We start from the raw sequence: 17243 nt of genomic DNA on the forward strand, positions 1-17243 counted from the left end.
TTTGTTACTTCCATTTAAATACTTTGACAACAAGAGTTCACACCTGAAAAGGGCCACTCATATTTTCAGAGCTATTTCATTTTTCCTTACTTATAACTGAAGTCTGTTTTTTATTAACTTCTTCCTGTAATTTAGTTCTGAATAAGTCAACTGTAATGGTACCAAAGTACTATTTGTTGTAAAATAATCTCCTTGCTTTGTAAAAGATTGTTTTAACAATTCTTAGTTCGGTTTCTGTTGCTGTGAAATACACATTTCTTATATAGTTCAGGTTTCTAATGTGATTAAACACCATGACCAAAAGCTGCTTGGGAGGACAGGGTTTATTTGGCTTACCCTTGCATATCACAGTTCATCATCAGGGGAGTCAGGGCAGGGACTGATCAGAGGCCATGGAGGGCTGCTGAGGATTGCTCCTCAGGGATGCTTCCCTACACCATCCCAAACCACCTGCCTAAGCACATCAGTCATTAATCGAGAAAATGTACCATAGGCTTGCCCACCAGCCAATCTGACGGGGCATTTTCTCAGTTGAGGTCTCTGACTCCCAATGACTCCAGTTTTTGTCAAGTTGGCGTGTAACTAGCCAGCGTAGCACCATAACCAAAAGTAAATTGGGCAGGAAATAGAAAGGATTTATTTCATCTTACAGGTTAAGGCCAGAGCTTAGAGCAGAAACCACAGAGGAAGACTACTGTCTTCTCCGGTGGTGCCTTTTTGAGAAGGTTCAGGTCCACTTGCCCAGGGATGGATAGGTTGGAACCCCTACTTCAACTAGAAATTAAGAAAATGTCTCATAGACATGACCATAGGCCAATCTGCTCTGCTCTTTAGTTGAGGATCCCTCTTCCCAGGTGACTAAATTTATGTCAAGTTGACAGCTGAGACTATGATAAGGCAGAAAAAATAGTCATCTAGCATATAATAGTGTTTAGCTTCTCAGTTCTAATAGTAAAACACATGGTTGTGATACCATAAAGGTAATAATTTAGAGAAGAGAAGTAAGTATCAGGCAAGGACACTCTTTGGTGTGTGTTTGGTACAAGCTATAGGCATTTCTGGGGGGGTTTCTGGGGGGCAGGGGACAGGCTTACTTGCTCTGTAGCCCTGGCTGGCCTTGAATTTTGAATCCTGGGGTCTCTGGCCTCCTGAGTGCAGGGATTACAGGTACGAGCTCAATTTTAGTCTTTACAGTTTTATGGTCGTGTACCTTGGGCATGTATCCTATGGATACAAATTAGTTTTCCTCTTCTAAGCAAGTAAGCATTTACTTAGTTTGCTAGCCATGGCAATAAAGAACCGTTTTCATTTTTTCACTCTGTGCCATAAGTGAAAAGTGCATGCTTAGTGTTATTTACATAGCTTTTAGGCAAAGTAAATACCATTTACTGGTGTGATAAATATGTAGAAAGCTTATTCTGCAGTTTTTAAAGTAATAAACTGCCATTATCTAAAGTTTTATCTGAGAAACCATTTTCTGTAAATAATTGGTATGTTACTATTCACTGATTTTGACAGCTGGTTTAATTTTTATTTAAATATTGGGTCATCAGTATTATTGAACTCTTGTTTAAAGCTATTAGATCAGGATAAAACCTAGAAAATATGCTTGTGCTTTGGAAAAGTGCAATTAGGTAATAAGTCAGAGTAATGCCGTAGTAAATTTGAATCCCACATTCAGAGAAATACATTCAAAATTCATTTCTGCTGTTGTGCAACCTTGGGAAGGTTCTTACCCTCTCTGAGTTAGTATCATTCTCCCTCTGTGGATAGAGCTAGTGTTACTCATTTTTGTCAGCAAGTAAATTTGTTTAGTACCAGAAATTATGTAATATTTTTGTAAGACTTGTATTTCTGTCACTAGATCATTAATTAGAACAGATTAAATAAGAGTATTCATAAAACAGCACAGTATGTAAGTGATTTTCTGTTACTAAAATATTGTAGGTGCTTTTTAAAAAAAGCTGTCTAAGGTCAAAATTATGAGAGGATTTGTCATTAGCATTTTACAAAGGTTGATTTTTAAAACATACTAGTATTGATAAATTGATATACTTTTAGAGGTGATAGCCGCCCCACCTCTCCAATAAAAGCATTGCCACCGAAGCTGAGAAACCTGAGTAGGATCATTGGAAACTCCATAGGGAGAGAACTGACTCGGCAGAGTTGTTTTCAGACTTCCTTCATGACATGTCTACTTGCACTCACAACATTAATACACAAATTTAAAAGCCTTTAAGGTTGGCACAACAGTGTTTTGAAAATAAATATAAATGTTATTGATGCCAATATTGATGTTTCTTTTAGGAGAAATTTTATATGTTCTGTGTATTAATGAGCATGCTTATGAGTCAGCTGTTTTGTCTTTTCAAAGAGGGGTGTTTGTGTGTGCATCACGCTATATGTATCATACTAGGAGACTGAGAAGTAATTTCAATAGGAAATAATGAAATCCTAGTTCAGAACTGTTACATAATCTTTAAATCCAGGAATCATTTAGACATGTAGAAAAGGTCTTTTCAACAACACAGAAACAGTTACAGACAGACATGATCTGTTACTTTTTTTAAATGAGCAATGTACCCATGAAAGTTGCTGTTATACTTACTACTCTAGAATTGATGACATTTAAGAATTAGTATTCTGTTTCTTTCTCTTTTCTTTTCTTTCTTTCTTTTTTCTTTTGCTTTCTTCAGTAGAGTTATATATTTCTCCCGTGTGTGTGTGTGTGTGTGTGTGTGTGTGTGTGTGTGTGTGTGTGTGTGTGTGTGTATGAATCATGGTAGGTAGGCAGTGTGGATTGGTCTGCCTTAGAGCTGCCATTCTTTTCTGTTTAGAGACCGTCTCAACTGAAGCACATACTGGCCTAGATTTCCCTCTGTAATCAGGCTGGCTTTGAATTCAGGGAGATCTTCCTATCTGAGCTTTCCAGTACTGGGCTTGCAGGTGTCAGTTATATGCCTTGCTCAGACCTGTGGTTGTTACCATTATAATATTTATGACAGTGATTGATAATTGGAATAATGGAGTATGTTTTGAGTTCTGAAACCTTTCCACCCAGAATACATTAAAGTAGTGTGTGACAATTTGTTTACTTAAAGGCTGTTCAGTAGATAGGAAAGATTGCTTTCCCGTTTAGAAGTTTGGTTACTCTTAGCATAGTTTTGTTAAATTAGTTTTAAGTTGTAGTATTGTTGGTAACATTTTCTTCTAATACTCTATGATATGTGAAGTTTTTGTTTTTGTTTGTTTGTTATTAATGTAAGTGTACATTGCTTTAGAATTAACAAGAGGGCTGGAGAGATGGCTCAGCCGTTAAAGGCTAGGCTCACAACCAAAAATACAAGAATTAACTATAAGAGATGGAGAGATGACCCAGTGGTTAAAAGCACTTGATATTATTACTACAGAGGACCCAAGTTTGGTTCCCAGTCTGTAAGTCAGGAAGCTCACAACTGATCTAACTCCAGGTCCATGATATCTGCTGCCCTCTTCTGGCCTCTGCAGACACTTGCACACATATATGCACATGGAGAAAAGATAAGCACTAGAGTTACTATCAATTAAGTGCTTACATTCTGTCAGGAGTTCATGATTACAGTCCCATTCAGACTCAACACAACCATGGCTTTTATCCAGGAAGTGTAACTGTGTTGATACCCATCAGGTAGATAAAGCAAATGTCCCGTGTGGCATTTTATTGAACTGTAAAATACAGTGAAGTCATATTTATAGGGAAATGCATGTCACTGGAAATCATCATAGTAAGTGAAATAACCCAGACTTTAGGAGACATACTGTATGTCTTCTTTCATAAACAGAACCTAGATTTAAAATTATATATGGATGTGATAATAAAAATGACCTGGTGTTGAAAACTATTAAATGTTTTTTGAACTTTTTTTTTCCAGTGTGGTTTCTAATGGTACTGATTTGATTCTGGTGAATCAGTGTTTATTATGTTTATAGTATTTATTAATGTATCATCTCAACTATAGTTTGGTACATGGTTATTTAATAATGGACTTGATTTTCATCCATTAGACTATACACACAAGGATTAATTTTGTATTATTTTCTTTCTCCTTTAGTAAAATAAAACAGGGTCTGTTACCTAGCTTGGAAGATTTGCTGTTCTATACCATTGCAGAAGGACAAGAAAAGATACCTGTTCACAAGTTTATTACAGTAAGTTTTTAATATTTTTTCTCTCAATGTTCAAAGAAGTAATATTAAGTCAGTTACACACTATTGCTGAAATATAGTCTTAGAAGTTTATCTGACCTCTAGGTTCTGACAGTGTTTCTCTTGTTTTCAAATTTTTACCATGTTCACTTCAAGGTAATCAGTGAAAGAAAAAGAAACAATGAGAAACTTGTCCAGAAAGTGGATAATAGTGATATAAATACCACATACATGATCAAGTCTTGCGTAGAAACTTTATTATACAGGAATGAAACTTATAGTTGGAATAAGCATATACATTATCTACGCTGTATATTTACAAACTCTTATTTTTTTAAAAACAGGCACTCAAATCTACAGGATTGCGAACGTCTGATCCCAGGTTGAAAGAGTGTATGGATATGTTAAGATTAACTCTTCAGACAACGTCAGATGGTGTCATGCTAGACAAAGATCTTTTTAAAAAGTAAAAATTTCTGCCAAACCTTTAATGGTGATTTGCTATGCTGTGTGCTGATTTTGCTTTTAAAACTCGATTTTACATTTTAAAGACCAGTGCTGTAGTGTTACTGAGGAAAGGGATCTGTAAATATTATCTTTGAAAAACAGTTATGGCATATATTAAAGTTCTGTTATATACTGGGTTTAAATCTGTTGTAATGAAAGTTTGCTATCAATGTTGTTTGTGTCCAGGGATTGTATTCTGTTTGGGTGTTCCACTGTCTGCAGTGTTGTTGACTTTCTCAGTTTAGTCTAAGTTTATTTCCATGTGGTGATATAGATGATGAGCGTAAGAGGACTTCAGACAGCTCTGTAGACCTTATATTTATCTGTTTGCATGACCTCATTCTCTTTTTCAAATGTATTAATGAATGGGTTTTGGGTTGTTGTCTTTTTTTTGGAAAACAATTGAGAACTTAAGACAACTTTGAAGATTAAAACCTTGATTTGATTGAATGAGAACACTTTAACATTGCTGAGTTTCCATGTCTGTTTCTTAATCTTCTTTACTGTATTTGTAATAGCTTTAATAGAGAACATGTTTATAATTTATCCTAAATAGTCAAATAATATTTTAATTTATTAATAGTTAATGGAAAGCAGCATAAAATTATAAACAACGGTAAGACAGTTCTTTTTTCTAAGCTACAGGCTTAAGTTTGTGTGTGTGTGTGTGTGTGTGTGTGTGTGTGTGTGTGTGTGTGTTTAATTACCTTTCTTTTCGTTGGTGGATTGAATGATTTGTTCTAGATCTCTCCTGGGGTATACCAGAGTCCCTGGGAGGGGTAAGTTTTTAAGTAAGGTTCTCTGAAGTTTCTGGCATGCTTGTGACACTTGTGCCAATTCTGAATTCTCACCAAGGCTCTTGGTTCTCTTAATGCAGCCAATTTTAACGTGTAGCTGGTGAGCTTACTTTGCAGTCGGTATTAGGAAGTTGAGTCTGTTGACCTGTTCATTTTGTGAAAGGCATGAATTCACTTCTAGATTGGTTTGAGCCTTTGGGGTAGGATTTGTCTTAGAAACTACTTGTACAAAGTACTCTTTCTTGATTATGGTGCCTTCTGGAAGGTTACTTTAGTTTATCTGTGAGTATAGTTAATTGATGGTAGGTTAGATTGTGAATAATGGGTATAGGGAACTGGCTTTGGATTTTTAAGGGAAAACACTAAATTGTACATTTAAACCTTTAAAATGTGCTTTATGAACATTGTTTCATTATGAAATTAAAAACAATTTAAATATTCTCTCAGTTATGAACCCAAAGACCCACAATCATAAAATTCTGTTGGTAATTGAATTAATACATAATGATTACCACAACTTTAAACAAACTCAAGTTTTTAAAAAAAATCTATGATTGTAATATAGGCAATACCCAACCTGACATGAAAACACAGTAGTCTCTAGAGAGTCATTGTCAAAAGATTTTTTATTTTGTTTCAATTCAAAACTTGACTATGCGCATTTTCGGGTCACTTAGAAAGGTGATTACTCCAGAGACATTCCTTCTATGATCTCAAGTATACGAAGTTACCTACTTGAGGTTGTCAAAAATAAACAATCTCATCTCCACATTGCTGGAAAGGAATTGTTAAAACATGGAATTCCTTTCTTCTGAGAGAAATAGTTATAAAGGTAGACAATTCAGGTTTGAGTGAAAGTGTTGATATTTTACCTAAAATAAATCTACTTAGCCTTTATAGTAGAGAAACAAGTATTGTATATGACTTTTTTAACATGGAACAAAATGAATTTTAACATTTGAAAATTGGAGGCTCTCTATGCCTGTTTATATAGTCAGTGTTTTTATACTAATATTCATTAAGGTTAGAAGAGGAGGAAAACATTTGTGCTAACAGCAAATTCTTTATTCACTCATTCATTTATTTTTAGACCACAGATACAGAACTGGTTTTCTGTGTGATCATAGTTTTGTGATCATAGACTTGTTTTTAGAGACAGCAAATGGTTTACATTTGTAATTATTTGGTTTTCTTAAAACTTATGTATTACTTACTAATGAAAAACTATATGAGGAAAAATTTTGTAATACATTAATGTACATTGTATTTGTAAGACTTAATTGTTAAGAAAATGATCAAAGCACAGAGAAAGATTTTTACTTGCTGAAAGGCAAAAGTATTTTTTCCTCGGAGTTCACTTTAAATAACTTCTATTTTATAGTACACCGATGATATCCATATTAAAATAATTTCCAGGGAAATTTGAATACCCCTCATTATATGTAGTTGGAGTCTTCTGAAGACTAAAATTGTCTATCGCGGTAACTTACCTTTTAAGGCTTTCCACATGGTTTTTGCCGATTATCTTAATGCTAGAACAAACACCGTGCCTACAGTTCTTTGCAGTTTTGTTGACTGTGATTCCTCTCTAAAGGTGCTGACTAGTTAGTTTCTTTTATTTTACTTTGGCATTCATGTGTGTGGGTGCTCTGCCTGCATGTATGTCTGTGCACCACATGTGGGCAGAGGCCGGAAGAGGGCGTTGTATCTCTTGAAATTGGTGTAATAGACTCTGATGGCTATGAGCCGTTGTGTGGGTGCTGGGAATCGAACCAGAGTCCTGAAAAGTAATCAGTGCTGTCAATAACTGAGCCATCTCTCCAGCCTCCTGATTAGTTTTAAACACTTAAAATAACAGTGTGGGTTGATAAATTTGAATTTGGTTGATATTTCCATGTTTTATTTGTAATTTCTTAAAAATGAAGTATATTTGGTTTAAAAATAAGTAGTAACTTAATTTTAGGAATTATCTTAAGCTTTTTCATTTGAGAAAGGTATGCTTGTTATATTTCCCTTGCAACTTTGATTATTTTTGGAAGTTGAATTTTAGAAGCTATTTGAGATGTTTAAAAATTAAATGTTTAATCAGTGATAATTTTTATTGGTGTATTACTCAACCTCTTAATTTCATTTGCTTACCTGTGAATTGGGAACACTCTTAAGAAAGTATTGATATTTTTAAGGTTAAACACAATCATTAATAATGCCCATTGTTTTTCTCTTTCCTCAAAGCATGCTAATTTAGTATTATAATCATTTATTTGTGAGGAATCCAGTTACATAAATATTTTCTCATACTAATGGTCTGACTTCATTATTTTCTGTCTCTCTGTCTCTCTGTCTTTCCTTCCCTCCTTCCCTCCCTCTTTCCTTCCTTCCTTTCTTTCTTCCTTGTTTTTGGTGTTTTTTGAGACAGGGTTTCTCTATGTAGCCCTGGCTGTCCTGGAACTCACTGTGTAGTCCAGGCTGGCCTTAAACAAAAGATCTGCCTGCCCCTCCCTCCCAAGCGCTAGGATTAAAAGCATGCTCCAACACTACCCAGTAATTTTTTTAAATCATATTATGGGCCTTGCCTTAAAGTATTTATTATAGTTTGTGTTGTATCTTGACGTCCATGTATGTAGCAAGTTGTCTTTGCCAGTTAAATACTCTGTGACTGAGTTACTGATACTGAGAAATCTTAAGACTATCTTCAGCTCAGAGTTTAAAATGTACTACAACACACAAAGTTCTTCAAGGTTACACTAACATGTTTTTGGCTTAATCCTTTTCAGAAGAAAGCAGAGTATTGCTTAAAATCATCAGAGTGTTTACTGTGTCTTTGAAATGGTTTTTAATAGTGAGACATTTTTTTATTCTGTAATGTGTTACATTCACATGTAGCTTGCTTTTGGTTTTCGTAATATAAAATTTATGATAGTACTTCATAAGAAATTAACTATAAAGTATTCATTACTTTTATTAACATCTTACCATGTTTTTCCACTTACAAAAATTGAGTTTGACCAAACCAAATTGGTTTTATCTTACGAAGCTTTCAAAGTGTTATTCATGAAAAAAATATGCAATTATTTTAACTTTTTGTGAAATACTACCCAGTAGTTATATAGAAGCTAAGAAAAATATGTTGGAGATTACGTAAAATTGAAAAATATTCATAATCTCTTTTGCGGTGTTTTTTTTTTTTTAAATAAAGTTTTATTTATTATGTATACAATGTTCTGCCTGCATGTATCCCTGAAGGCCAGAAGAGGGAGCCAGATCTCATTACAGATGGTTATGAGCCACCACAGAGGTGCTGGGAATTGAACTCAGGACCTCTGGAAGAACAGCCAGTGTTCTTAACTTCTGAGCCATCTCTCCAGCCCTCATTTGTGGTGTTGTAAAGACCCATTTTTGTTAACTAGATCTCATGTTGAGTATTTATCAATTCTAGTAGGGTACAAAACTTGTTCTAGTCTTAAACCTCAAAGAATGCACTGCTGTTTTAGTATCTGACACAATTCTGGACACATCTAATTTATGTCTATCTGTTCAGGATAAGCTGGACAGACAGAAAGTAACACAGGGAGAGTATGTGTTAAAATGGACTGTATAACTTACCTCCTTTACAGTAATGTTACTGTTCCCAGTTAGTGCTGTTAGCAGGTGCTGACAGTGGAAATACGCTCACTGTGTTTTCCTGTGCATTCCACAGGTGTGTTCAAAGCAACATTGTCTTGTTAACACAAGCCTTCAGAAGAAAGTTTGTCATTCCTGACTTTATGTCTTTTACCTCACACATTGATGAGTTATATGAGAGTGCTAAAAAGCAGTCTGGAGGAAAGGTAAGGTTTGGATACATGTATTTTCCTAATATAAACATTTAATATGAAGAGAATAAACCTGGGTGTTTTGTTTACAAATTGAGAAATTTGGTAGGTCATGCCATTAGATTCGGTGCTTTTTAAACTAAGTACTTTTTTTGTTATCTGCCTATAATGAAACTGAGTTTAAAAAATTAATTTGGGAATTAACTGAAGTGGCTTTACATTTTTTTTAATTAATAAAAATTGCTTTTGACATTTCTGCAGATCTTATATCCATTAATATAAATAAAATATTTCTAGTTTTAAAAAAATTATCCAGATAAATTCAAGCTTGGCAGTGCCTACCTGTATTCGCAGCATGTAGGAGGGAGAGAAAGGATCAGGAATTCAGAGGAAACCTCGTCTGTGTAAGCAAGTTTGAGCCTAGCCTATTGGCCTGTGCTGCAGAAGAACCTGTAACACCTTCACCCCAACAAATGGGGCATCTATTAGTCCTCCCAACCAAGTACCCCAAGTAGTAGCTGAGACTAATTTATATAATCTCAGTGGTATAAGGTTGTAAGCTTTTTATTTATTTTTTTTTTCCTTTAAAAAAAGTATTTAAGTTCTTGTTTTAAAGTCTCTGCATTTTTAGGAAGAAAGATTGTATTGGAAATTAGAGAGTGGTACAAAAATCACTAATGCCATGCTGATTCTCAGGCTTATGTATTAGTGTTCTTAGTTTTTACAAATGTCATTAAGTAAGACACTGATGCTCCTGAGTACTGTAAACAACTAGTCATCAGTGAGAGGAAACACACCGCCTATCTTGTGTCTCTTCATGTCTTTCCACTATTTTGGATAGGTTGCTGACTATATTCCTCAGCTGGCCAAGTTCAGTCCTGATTTGTGGGGTGTATCTGTCTGTACGGTAGATGGGCAAAGGTAAGTTTATTTAAAAATCTATGGAGAACAACTTTAACCCTTAAATCACAGTCTTCTGGAAACATATCAAAACTAGATTTGAGAAGTGCTTATATTTTAAGCAAGCTGCTGATGAATGAGGCCCCTTGCAGAATTATCAGAAAGTGTTATGTTGGGGAGAACTGTAAAGAGTGATTTGATTTTAAACACCTAGATTAAGAGAGACCTTTGGAAAAATGCTAACCTGTGGGAATGTTTTTTTAAGAACTGTTTTTGGCAGGGAGGGGCCTTGAGAGGTGATGGCTTGGTGGATAAAGTATTTGGTATGCAAGTGGGAAGGCCAGAGTTGGTCTCTGGCACAAAGTCTTAGACAAATGTAGTGGCTTCCTGTAATTCCAGCAGTTGGAAGGGAGGCAGAGAGATCCTCGATACTAACAGGCTAACAAAACTAGGGACTAGGCAAGCTCCATGTTCAGGGGAGACTGCTTTGGTAAAATGGAGAGGATGCAGAGCTGGATGGCAGACTGCCCTCATATATGCACACACGTCTACCTACTTACAGGCAAATGCACACACAACTCAAGGCAAAAAAAACCCCAAAAAACAAAAAACAAAACTTTGCTAGAAGTCAGACATTAAGGGTCATTGTCAGGTTCTAATTTGGATGTCAGAACAATTATGGCATACATCTAGGTGTTTTTCCCACTAAAAACTTAGCTTAGAAATATAAACCTTTCTTAAAATTACTTTTTAAAATGAAAATACAACTTAATGTAAAAATGTGTAAGTATTGTTCATACAGCTTTTTTATATGAGTGATAAAATTTTACCTTTTTTTGTTTTTATTTTTTGTTATTAATTTTGATCAATAGTTTCTTTTTGTAGCTGGGCTGGCCTAGAACTCACTCTGAATCCTAGGCTATCCTCAGGCTTTGAATCTTCAAGCCTTTGCTTCTGATTTGATTATCGGCATGTTCCACCATGCTTGGCAATGCCCTAAAGTTTAAGGCTACAAGTCAGGTAAACGTTTTTCTTTTTAAGGTAAAGTTGAAAACTTCTTCATCTGTTTGTGATCTTAGTTGTCTAATCTGAAATATCCTTATATTATGATAAAAAGTAGTTTTTTATTATAATTATACATGTTAAGTTTTCTAAGGCATAATTTTTAAAGGCCTAATTTACTCTGAATACAGGTAGTAGTAAGAAAAACATTACTGATTTAACATCTGATAAAACTTACTTTGTTCTCTCTTTGAGTTTGAGGCCAGCCTGGTCTACAGAGTGAGATCCAGGATAGTAACCAAAACTACACAGAGAAACCCTGCCTTGAAAAACAAAACAACAACAAAAGAACCAAACTTACTTTGTTGACTGCTTTAAGCTTTTGCTATTTACTTTGCAATATCCCTCTTAGACGAACTCTTTTTAATGTTTATATTCACGCACTCACACATATCCTTGTGGAGGTCACAGGATAAACTGCAGGAGTCTGTTCTCTATCATGAGGATCCCAGCGATTAAACTCTGGTTGTCAGGCCTGGTGGTGAGCACCTTTAATACAGCGTCATCCAGCCACCTCTTAAACATCTTTAATGTTGAAGTCAACAGTCATGGTTGAATTAAAATTATTTATGAATTAGAATTTATAATGTAAAAAGTAAGTCCGATCATGCAGCTGTTTATAGTTGATGCTAATTGTTTTTTTTTTAATCGACTTTAATAGGCATTCTATTGGAGATACCAAAGTTCCCTTTTGTCTTCAGTCCTGTGTAAAACCCCTGAAATATGCCATTGCTGTGAATGATTTGGGAACTGAGTATGTGCATCGCTATGTTGGGAAAGAGCCAAGTGGATTGAGATTCAACAAACTGTTTCTGAATGAAGATGGTAAGGAGTACCTACAAGTTGGTTGGAGAAGTAGTTCATTTTTCTGTTTAAATCTCAGTAATTTGAATTCTGCTTTTGTAGAAACCTTTTCCTATTTTTAAAAGTTGACCATAGAGTTTCACGTACTTTTCAAAATGGTTATTTTAGGTTATCTTGCACCATTAGCAAGAAAAGTAGAGAGATAAAGGCAAGGAATACATTCCATGACTGGGCACAGTGTACGCTTGTGATCCTGGCAAATAGGAGATGGGGTGAGATGGACCAGGACCTTAAGGACATTCTCAGCTGCATAACAGATTTGAGGGCAACCTTTGCTACGTGAGGCCTTGTCTATTAATAAATAAGTTACGTTATAGTTGCTTATCAGGGATTCTGCTAGCATTTGGAAATACCTAGAATTTACTTCAGAACAGTTTAATGGGAGCAGCTCTTAGTTCTGGGGTAATCATAATTATTGTCAGTGTGTTGCTAATTATTTCAGCTAAAAGAGCCTGTTTGCAAAGGTGAAGCAGCTAGATCAGTTTCCTTAGCAGTTTCATTGCTAGAGCTCTGGTCCTTGTTTGTCCATAAAATGTGTGACCCTCTCTGTTAAATCAGTGTCATGTACTGTATGTAAAGGACATGCAGAAATGTGTGACCCTCTCTGTTAAATCAGTGTCATGTATGTAAAGGACATGCAGAAATGTGTGACCCTCTGTTAAATCAGTGTCATGTACTGTATGTAAAGGACATGCAGAAATGTGTGACCCTCTCTGTTAAATCAGTGTCATGTACTGTATGTAAAGGACATGCAGAAATGAAATAGCAGGCTTTGTCTCCTGGAGCAGGTTCCCGTAGAGAGTAGTGTTTCTCTTTTTCCATATTCACATAATGTATGTGTGTTCATATGTTACTTTCATACTTGAGGAAAGCTCTAGACTGGGCTGGGGCTAAAAATTTGAGGGCATATTGTGTTCCTATACTGTGATTTTAGTGATAGATAGTTAAGATAGATTTGTTTCTGTGTGACTTTTGGTCTTTCTCCTTCATAACATTTGCTGTTTGGAAGAAATACGTCAGATAATTGGGTTGCTTAGCACATCTCTGTCCTGGAGTCCCAGCATTCAGAGAGGAAGCAAGACAAGTAGACAGTACTTCAGACTCAGGCTTAGATCTGAGCACATGCAGCTTGACTGGTTTATCCTGCAGGTATGTGGAGGTCACTGACCATTGGATGATTTAAGGTGTGGAATTGAAGGAAGCAAGTGAAGTTGGGAAAAATTGTAAAAGGTGAACTTCAGTATTTTCTGTCTGCCAAATAAAAAAACAATGAAATGTCTCACTCATTAGTATTTTATTAGTTTTTCAAATAGAGTCATAGCTGCTGTCATCTATGTTTTTCTTTCTGTTTTTTAGAGCAGCTATATTTTTTCTGAATTTTACCATAATCTTTGTACTTTTTTTTACCATAATGTTATGCTAATGTACATTAGCATATATTGGCAGCTTTATTGAGATATCATTCTGAAATATTTATTAGGCCTATTGACATCCAGGTTTAATGAAAGAATTTATTCTGTTAACTTGTGGAAGATAAGACATTTTATAATATGATCCAAGCATCCATGTTGGAAATAAATCTTAAAAAAAAAAAAAATTAAGACATTTTATAATATAATCAGTACTTTCCTTTGGAAGACAAGGGGGAGTAATCTAAGTCATTCTGGCAGGTACACTGATTTGGAGGAAGGTATTTAAAGATCAAAAACAGATGTAGGAATTTGAATATTAGAAGTCTTTTTGAGAGGCCTGGGGATTAAGAGCTCCGGCTTTTCTTTGAGAGAACAAGGTTCCTAGCACCACACAATAGATTAATAACGAACTGTGCAGCTTTGTTCCAGGGGATCTGATGGCCTCTTCTGGCCGCCTCCACCACCAGGCACACATACTGTGCAGAGACATACATGCACCCAGGGAAAACACCCATACATGTAATATAAAATACCTTAGGAAAATCTGAAAAATCCTCTTGGGGAGTAAAAGGATTGGGGTAAATGAATTTAACATTATTAATAAAATTTTTGACGTGTTCATGAGTGGTTTTAAAAAGTATGATTTATTGGTGGTATGATCTATAAAAACAATTGTGATGAGAGCTCAAGATTTTAGTACTAGTTTTCATAAGAACTGAAATAATAAAACTTAACAAGGTCTTGTCTACCAGCAATCTTGAAAGGAATGGTAGGAAGGCTTCAGTACCCCACTTGTTCTGAGTTCTTAAGGATGCTGTGTTATTGAGTCATGGTTTATACCAGTCCTAACACAGCAGTTTGAAGATCTTTTTCTCATTTAAAACTTCACTAGTGGATTGTAGTGATGTAAACACTTCAGCATCATATGGTTATCAATGTCATCTTGCTATGCAGGATGATGATGATAAGGATTAATGTGAATGTGGTGACCCAGTAAGCAGCAGTGGCAGTTATTCTCAGCACATGTAGTGATTTCAAGTGTTTGGAGGAGAAATAGTTTTGTTCTGAGATGGAGGAGTTGGCTGGTACTTTCTACCATCGTAAGGGAGGAAACACGTTCATGGAGATGGCAATTTTGGAAAATACCTTAAGTTTCTTTTTAAAAATAATTTGATTTATTATTATGATATGTCAATGTGTGTTGTGGATGAAGGGTATGTGAATAGCACAGTGGACAGCTTTGTGGAATTGAGTCTCCTACTTTTACCTTGGTTCCAGTGATTAGACTCAGGACCTCAGGCTTGCCTTGCAGCCATTTCACCTGCCAGCCACCATGCTGCCCCATCCTTATCTACCCTCTAGTGATGAGCTTGACCAGTTAATATTCATACAGCCTTCTTGTCAAGTAATCAGCTCAAGAGCCTGCAAGGGGTTTGGTTCTTGGAGTGACGTATTTAGCTAATCCTGAAAGATATAGAAAATAATACATCTTATACATGATAATAGAAGACAAAGTTAAGCTTTTCATAATCATTGCCTCTGATGGAAAGTTTTAGAAGACAAATTTAGGTTTTGCATATTGTTAATGATGTTAGATAACAAAGCCAAAATATGTTATGTATACCGGATTTGGGAAAGAAGAGTTGAGTTGGTGACAGAGCTGACCCACTGAGAAAGAATGGAGCTTGGATGACTGGGGAAAACACAGGTGAGCACTGGAAAATTGAGCTGTGTGTAGAATGTATTGAAAACATGTCCTTATGGGATAATCAGGTTACTTTAATTTTTATACAATACTATAAATTTTAGTATAATACCTAAAATAATAAAGATCCAGATTAAACCAAGTACCTTTCAAAAGTGCTTTTTGGATCTTTAAAATATGCATTAACAAACTTTAATATGCACCTAGTTATGAACCAGGTTTTCATGAAGTTCTTATTCAGAGCAGTTTGAAAAGTAAAAAGGTATGAAAGAATTCCATGCATAGTTTATTGCCAAGTGCAAATAGATATTTGTTAAAATGAAAAATATGCCCATAAATTGCAAATGTTTTACATGTTCATTTTTTTGGTGTGCCAAGCTCTGTGTTGTTAAAATACTTTAAATGGTAGCACAATTGATATTTTATTACCAATAAATGTTGAGGAGTTTGAGATTGGTCCTTTCCCTTTTGCCGTACTCACCTCATGGCCGGAAACATGAGGTCTCCTGCTCCTGAGTCTTCCTTAGGCTGCTGTTATACAGCAGTAATGCTCTTGTGTTCCACCAGTTTCTGGTTTAGGTGCTTGGCTTTGAACCAAAGGTGTAGAGTACGTAGTAGATTTCATGCCAGGAAATAGCTTACTGTTCTTTGAAAAAGTCTTGATTGTAATTTATGTAGCATTTGCTCAATATTTATCATGCCCAGATATTGTTAGCAAACACTTTGTGTATATATGGATATACACACATTGGATGCCTTCTAGTCCTGGGCTTTAAACCTGTTACTGTAAAACAAGAAACTTGAAATGACAGATTACAAATTTTGAAGCCCATATAGAGCATAATCTAACAAGTTCTTCTGAATCTGCTTTCCCTTTGCTTGGGATCTAAAAACCATTAGATTTTTCTATCAGGTCTATAATATTTGTAAGTATTTTGCTTTCTTGGTTCCCTCTGGACACACACACACACACACACACACATACACACACAGTATAGTCTTCTGAAAAAGCAAGTGATATTTTATATATGTTTGGGGAAAGCATATTTCTCTTGGTCAGCATTATTTAGGGAAGGTAATGGCATTTCAGTGTTTAGATTTTAACAACAGGCTTAGCGTTAGAACTAGTCTTTATAAGTAACTTAGAATGTAATGTTTTTATTTTTAATACTAAGCATTGAAGGGGTACAACATGTGCTTTGCACCATAAAAAGATGAATCAGGGTTGGGGATTTAGCTCACTGGTAGAGTGCTTGCCTCGCAAGCACAAGGCCCTGGGTTCGGTCCCCAGCTTTAAAAAAAAAAAAAAAAAGATGAATCAAACTGCCATGAATTTCCTCACAGACTTTATTTGTAGTGTGAACACAAAATTGTCTCTTTTAGCAATTTTGAAGTTTATAATACATTATTATTAACTTGTCATATTTATCTAGTAGATAATTCTGCTCTTACCTAGTTACAATTATTTTTTTCTTGATCAATATTTCCCCATTTCTCTTCCACCCCTACAGCCCTGGTAGAAAACTATTATTTTCTGTTTCTATGAGTTCACATTTTTTAGATCTACATTAAAGAAGGTCATGTAGTGTTTGTTTTTCTATACCTGGTTTTACTAATTGTAATACCCTCTGGTTTTATCTGTGTTACTGTAAATATTTTCTTATTTTTTTAAGTCCAAGTAATAGTCCTTTATTATATGTACTATCTTCTCTATATCCATTCATCTACATTGTCAATCTCGTATCCAAGCTCTGGTGAATAAATGTTACAGTGAACACAGAAGAATTGTATCTCCAGTATAAAGTTATAATTTCCTTTGCATAAATGTGCCTGGAATGGATTGCTGGATCCAAAATGTGCAATTTTAAAGGATGTTTTCTGAATCATTGACTCCATTGAAGGAAATGGACCGTAATGTACACAATCCTTATTCTCTCTTGTGAAAAATATCTAAAGCCATGTGCTCTCTCTTTTTTACACAGAATCTAGTTTAGGAATA

At 35.2% G+C, this 17243-nt stretch overlaps 1 protein-coding gene across 2 annotated transcripts in view; it reads left to right on the forward strand.

Annotated features, from left to right (window-relative positions):
- Gls (glutaminase) overlaps positions 1 to 17243 on the forward strand; it is a 71263-nt gene that overhangs the window by 7632 nt on the left and 46388 nt on the right. For both annotated transcript variants that reach the window (XM_036172955.1, XM_036172954.1), the window contains exons 2-6: positions 4092 to 4188; positions 4530 to 4651; positions 9187 to 9316; positions 10143 to 10222; positions 11925 to 12088. In XM_036172955.1, coding sequence (XP_036028848.1) covers positions 4092 to 4188; positions 4530 to 4651; positions 9187 to 9316; positions 10143 to 10222; positions 11925 to 12088 — 593 coding nt within the window. The remainder of the gene's footprint in view (positions 1 to 4091; positions 4189 to 4529; positions 4652 to 9186; positions 9317 to 10142; positions 10223 to 11924; positions 12089 to 17243) is intronic.

This window comes from Onychomys torridus, chromosome 23 (genome assembly GCF_903995425.1).
Source record: "Onychomys torridus chromosome 23, mOncTor1.1, whole genome shotgun sequence".
NCBI lineage: Eukaryota > Metazoa > Chordata > Mammalia > Rodentia > Cricetidae > Onychomys > Onychomys torridus.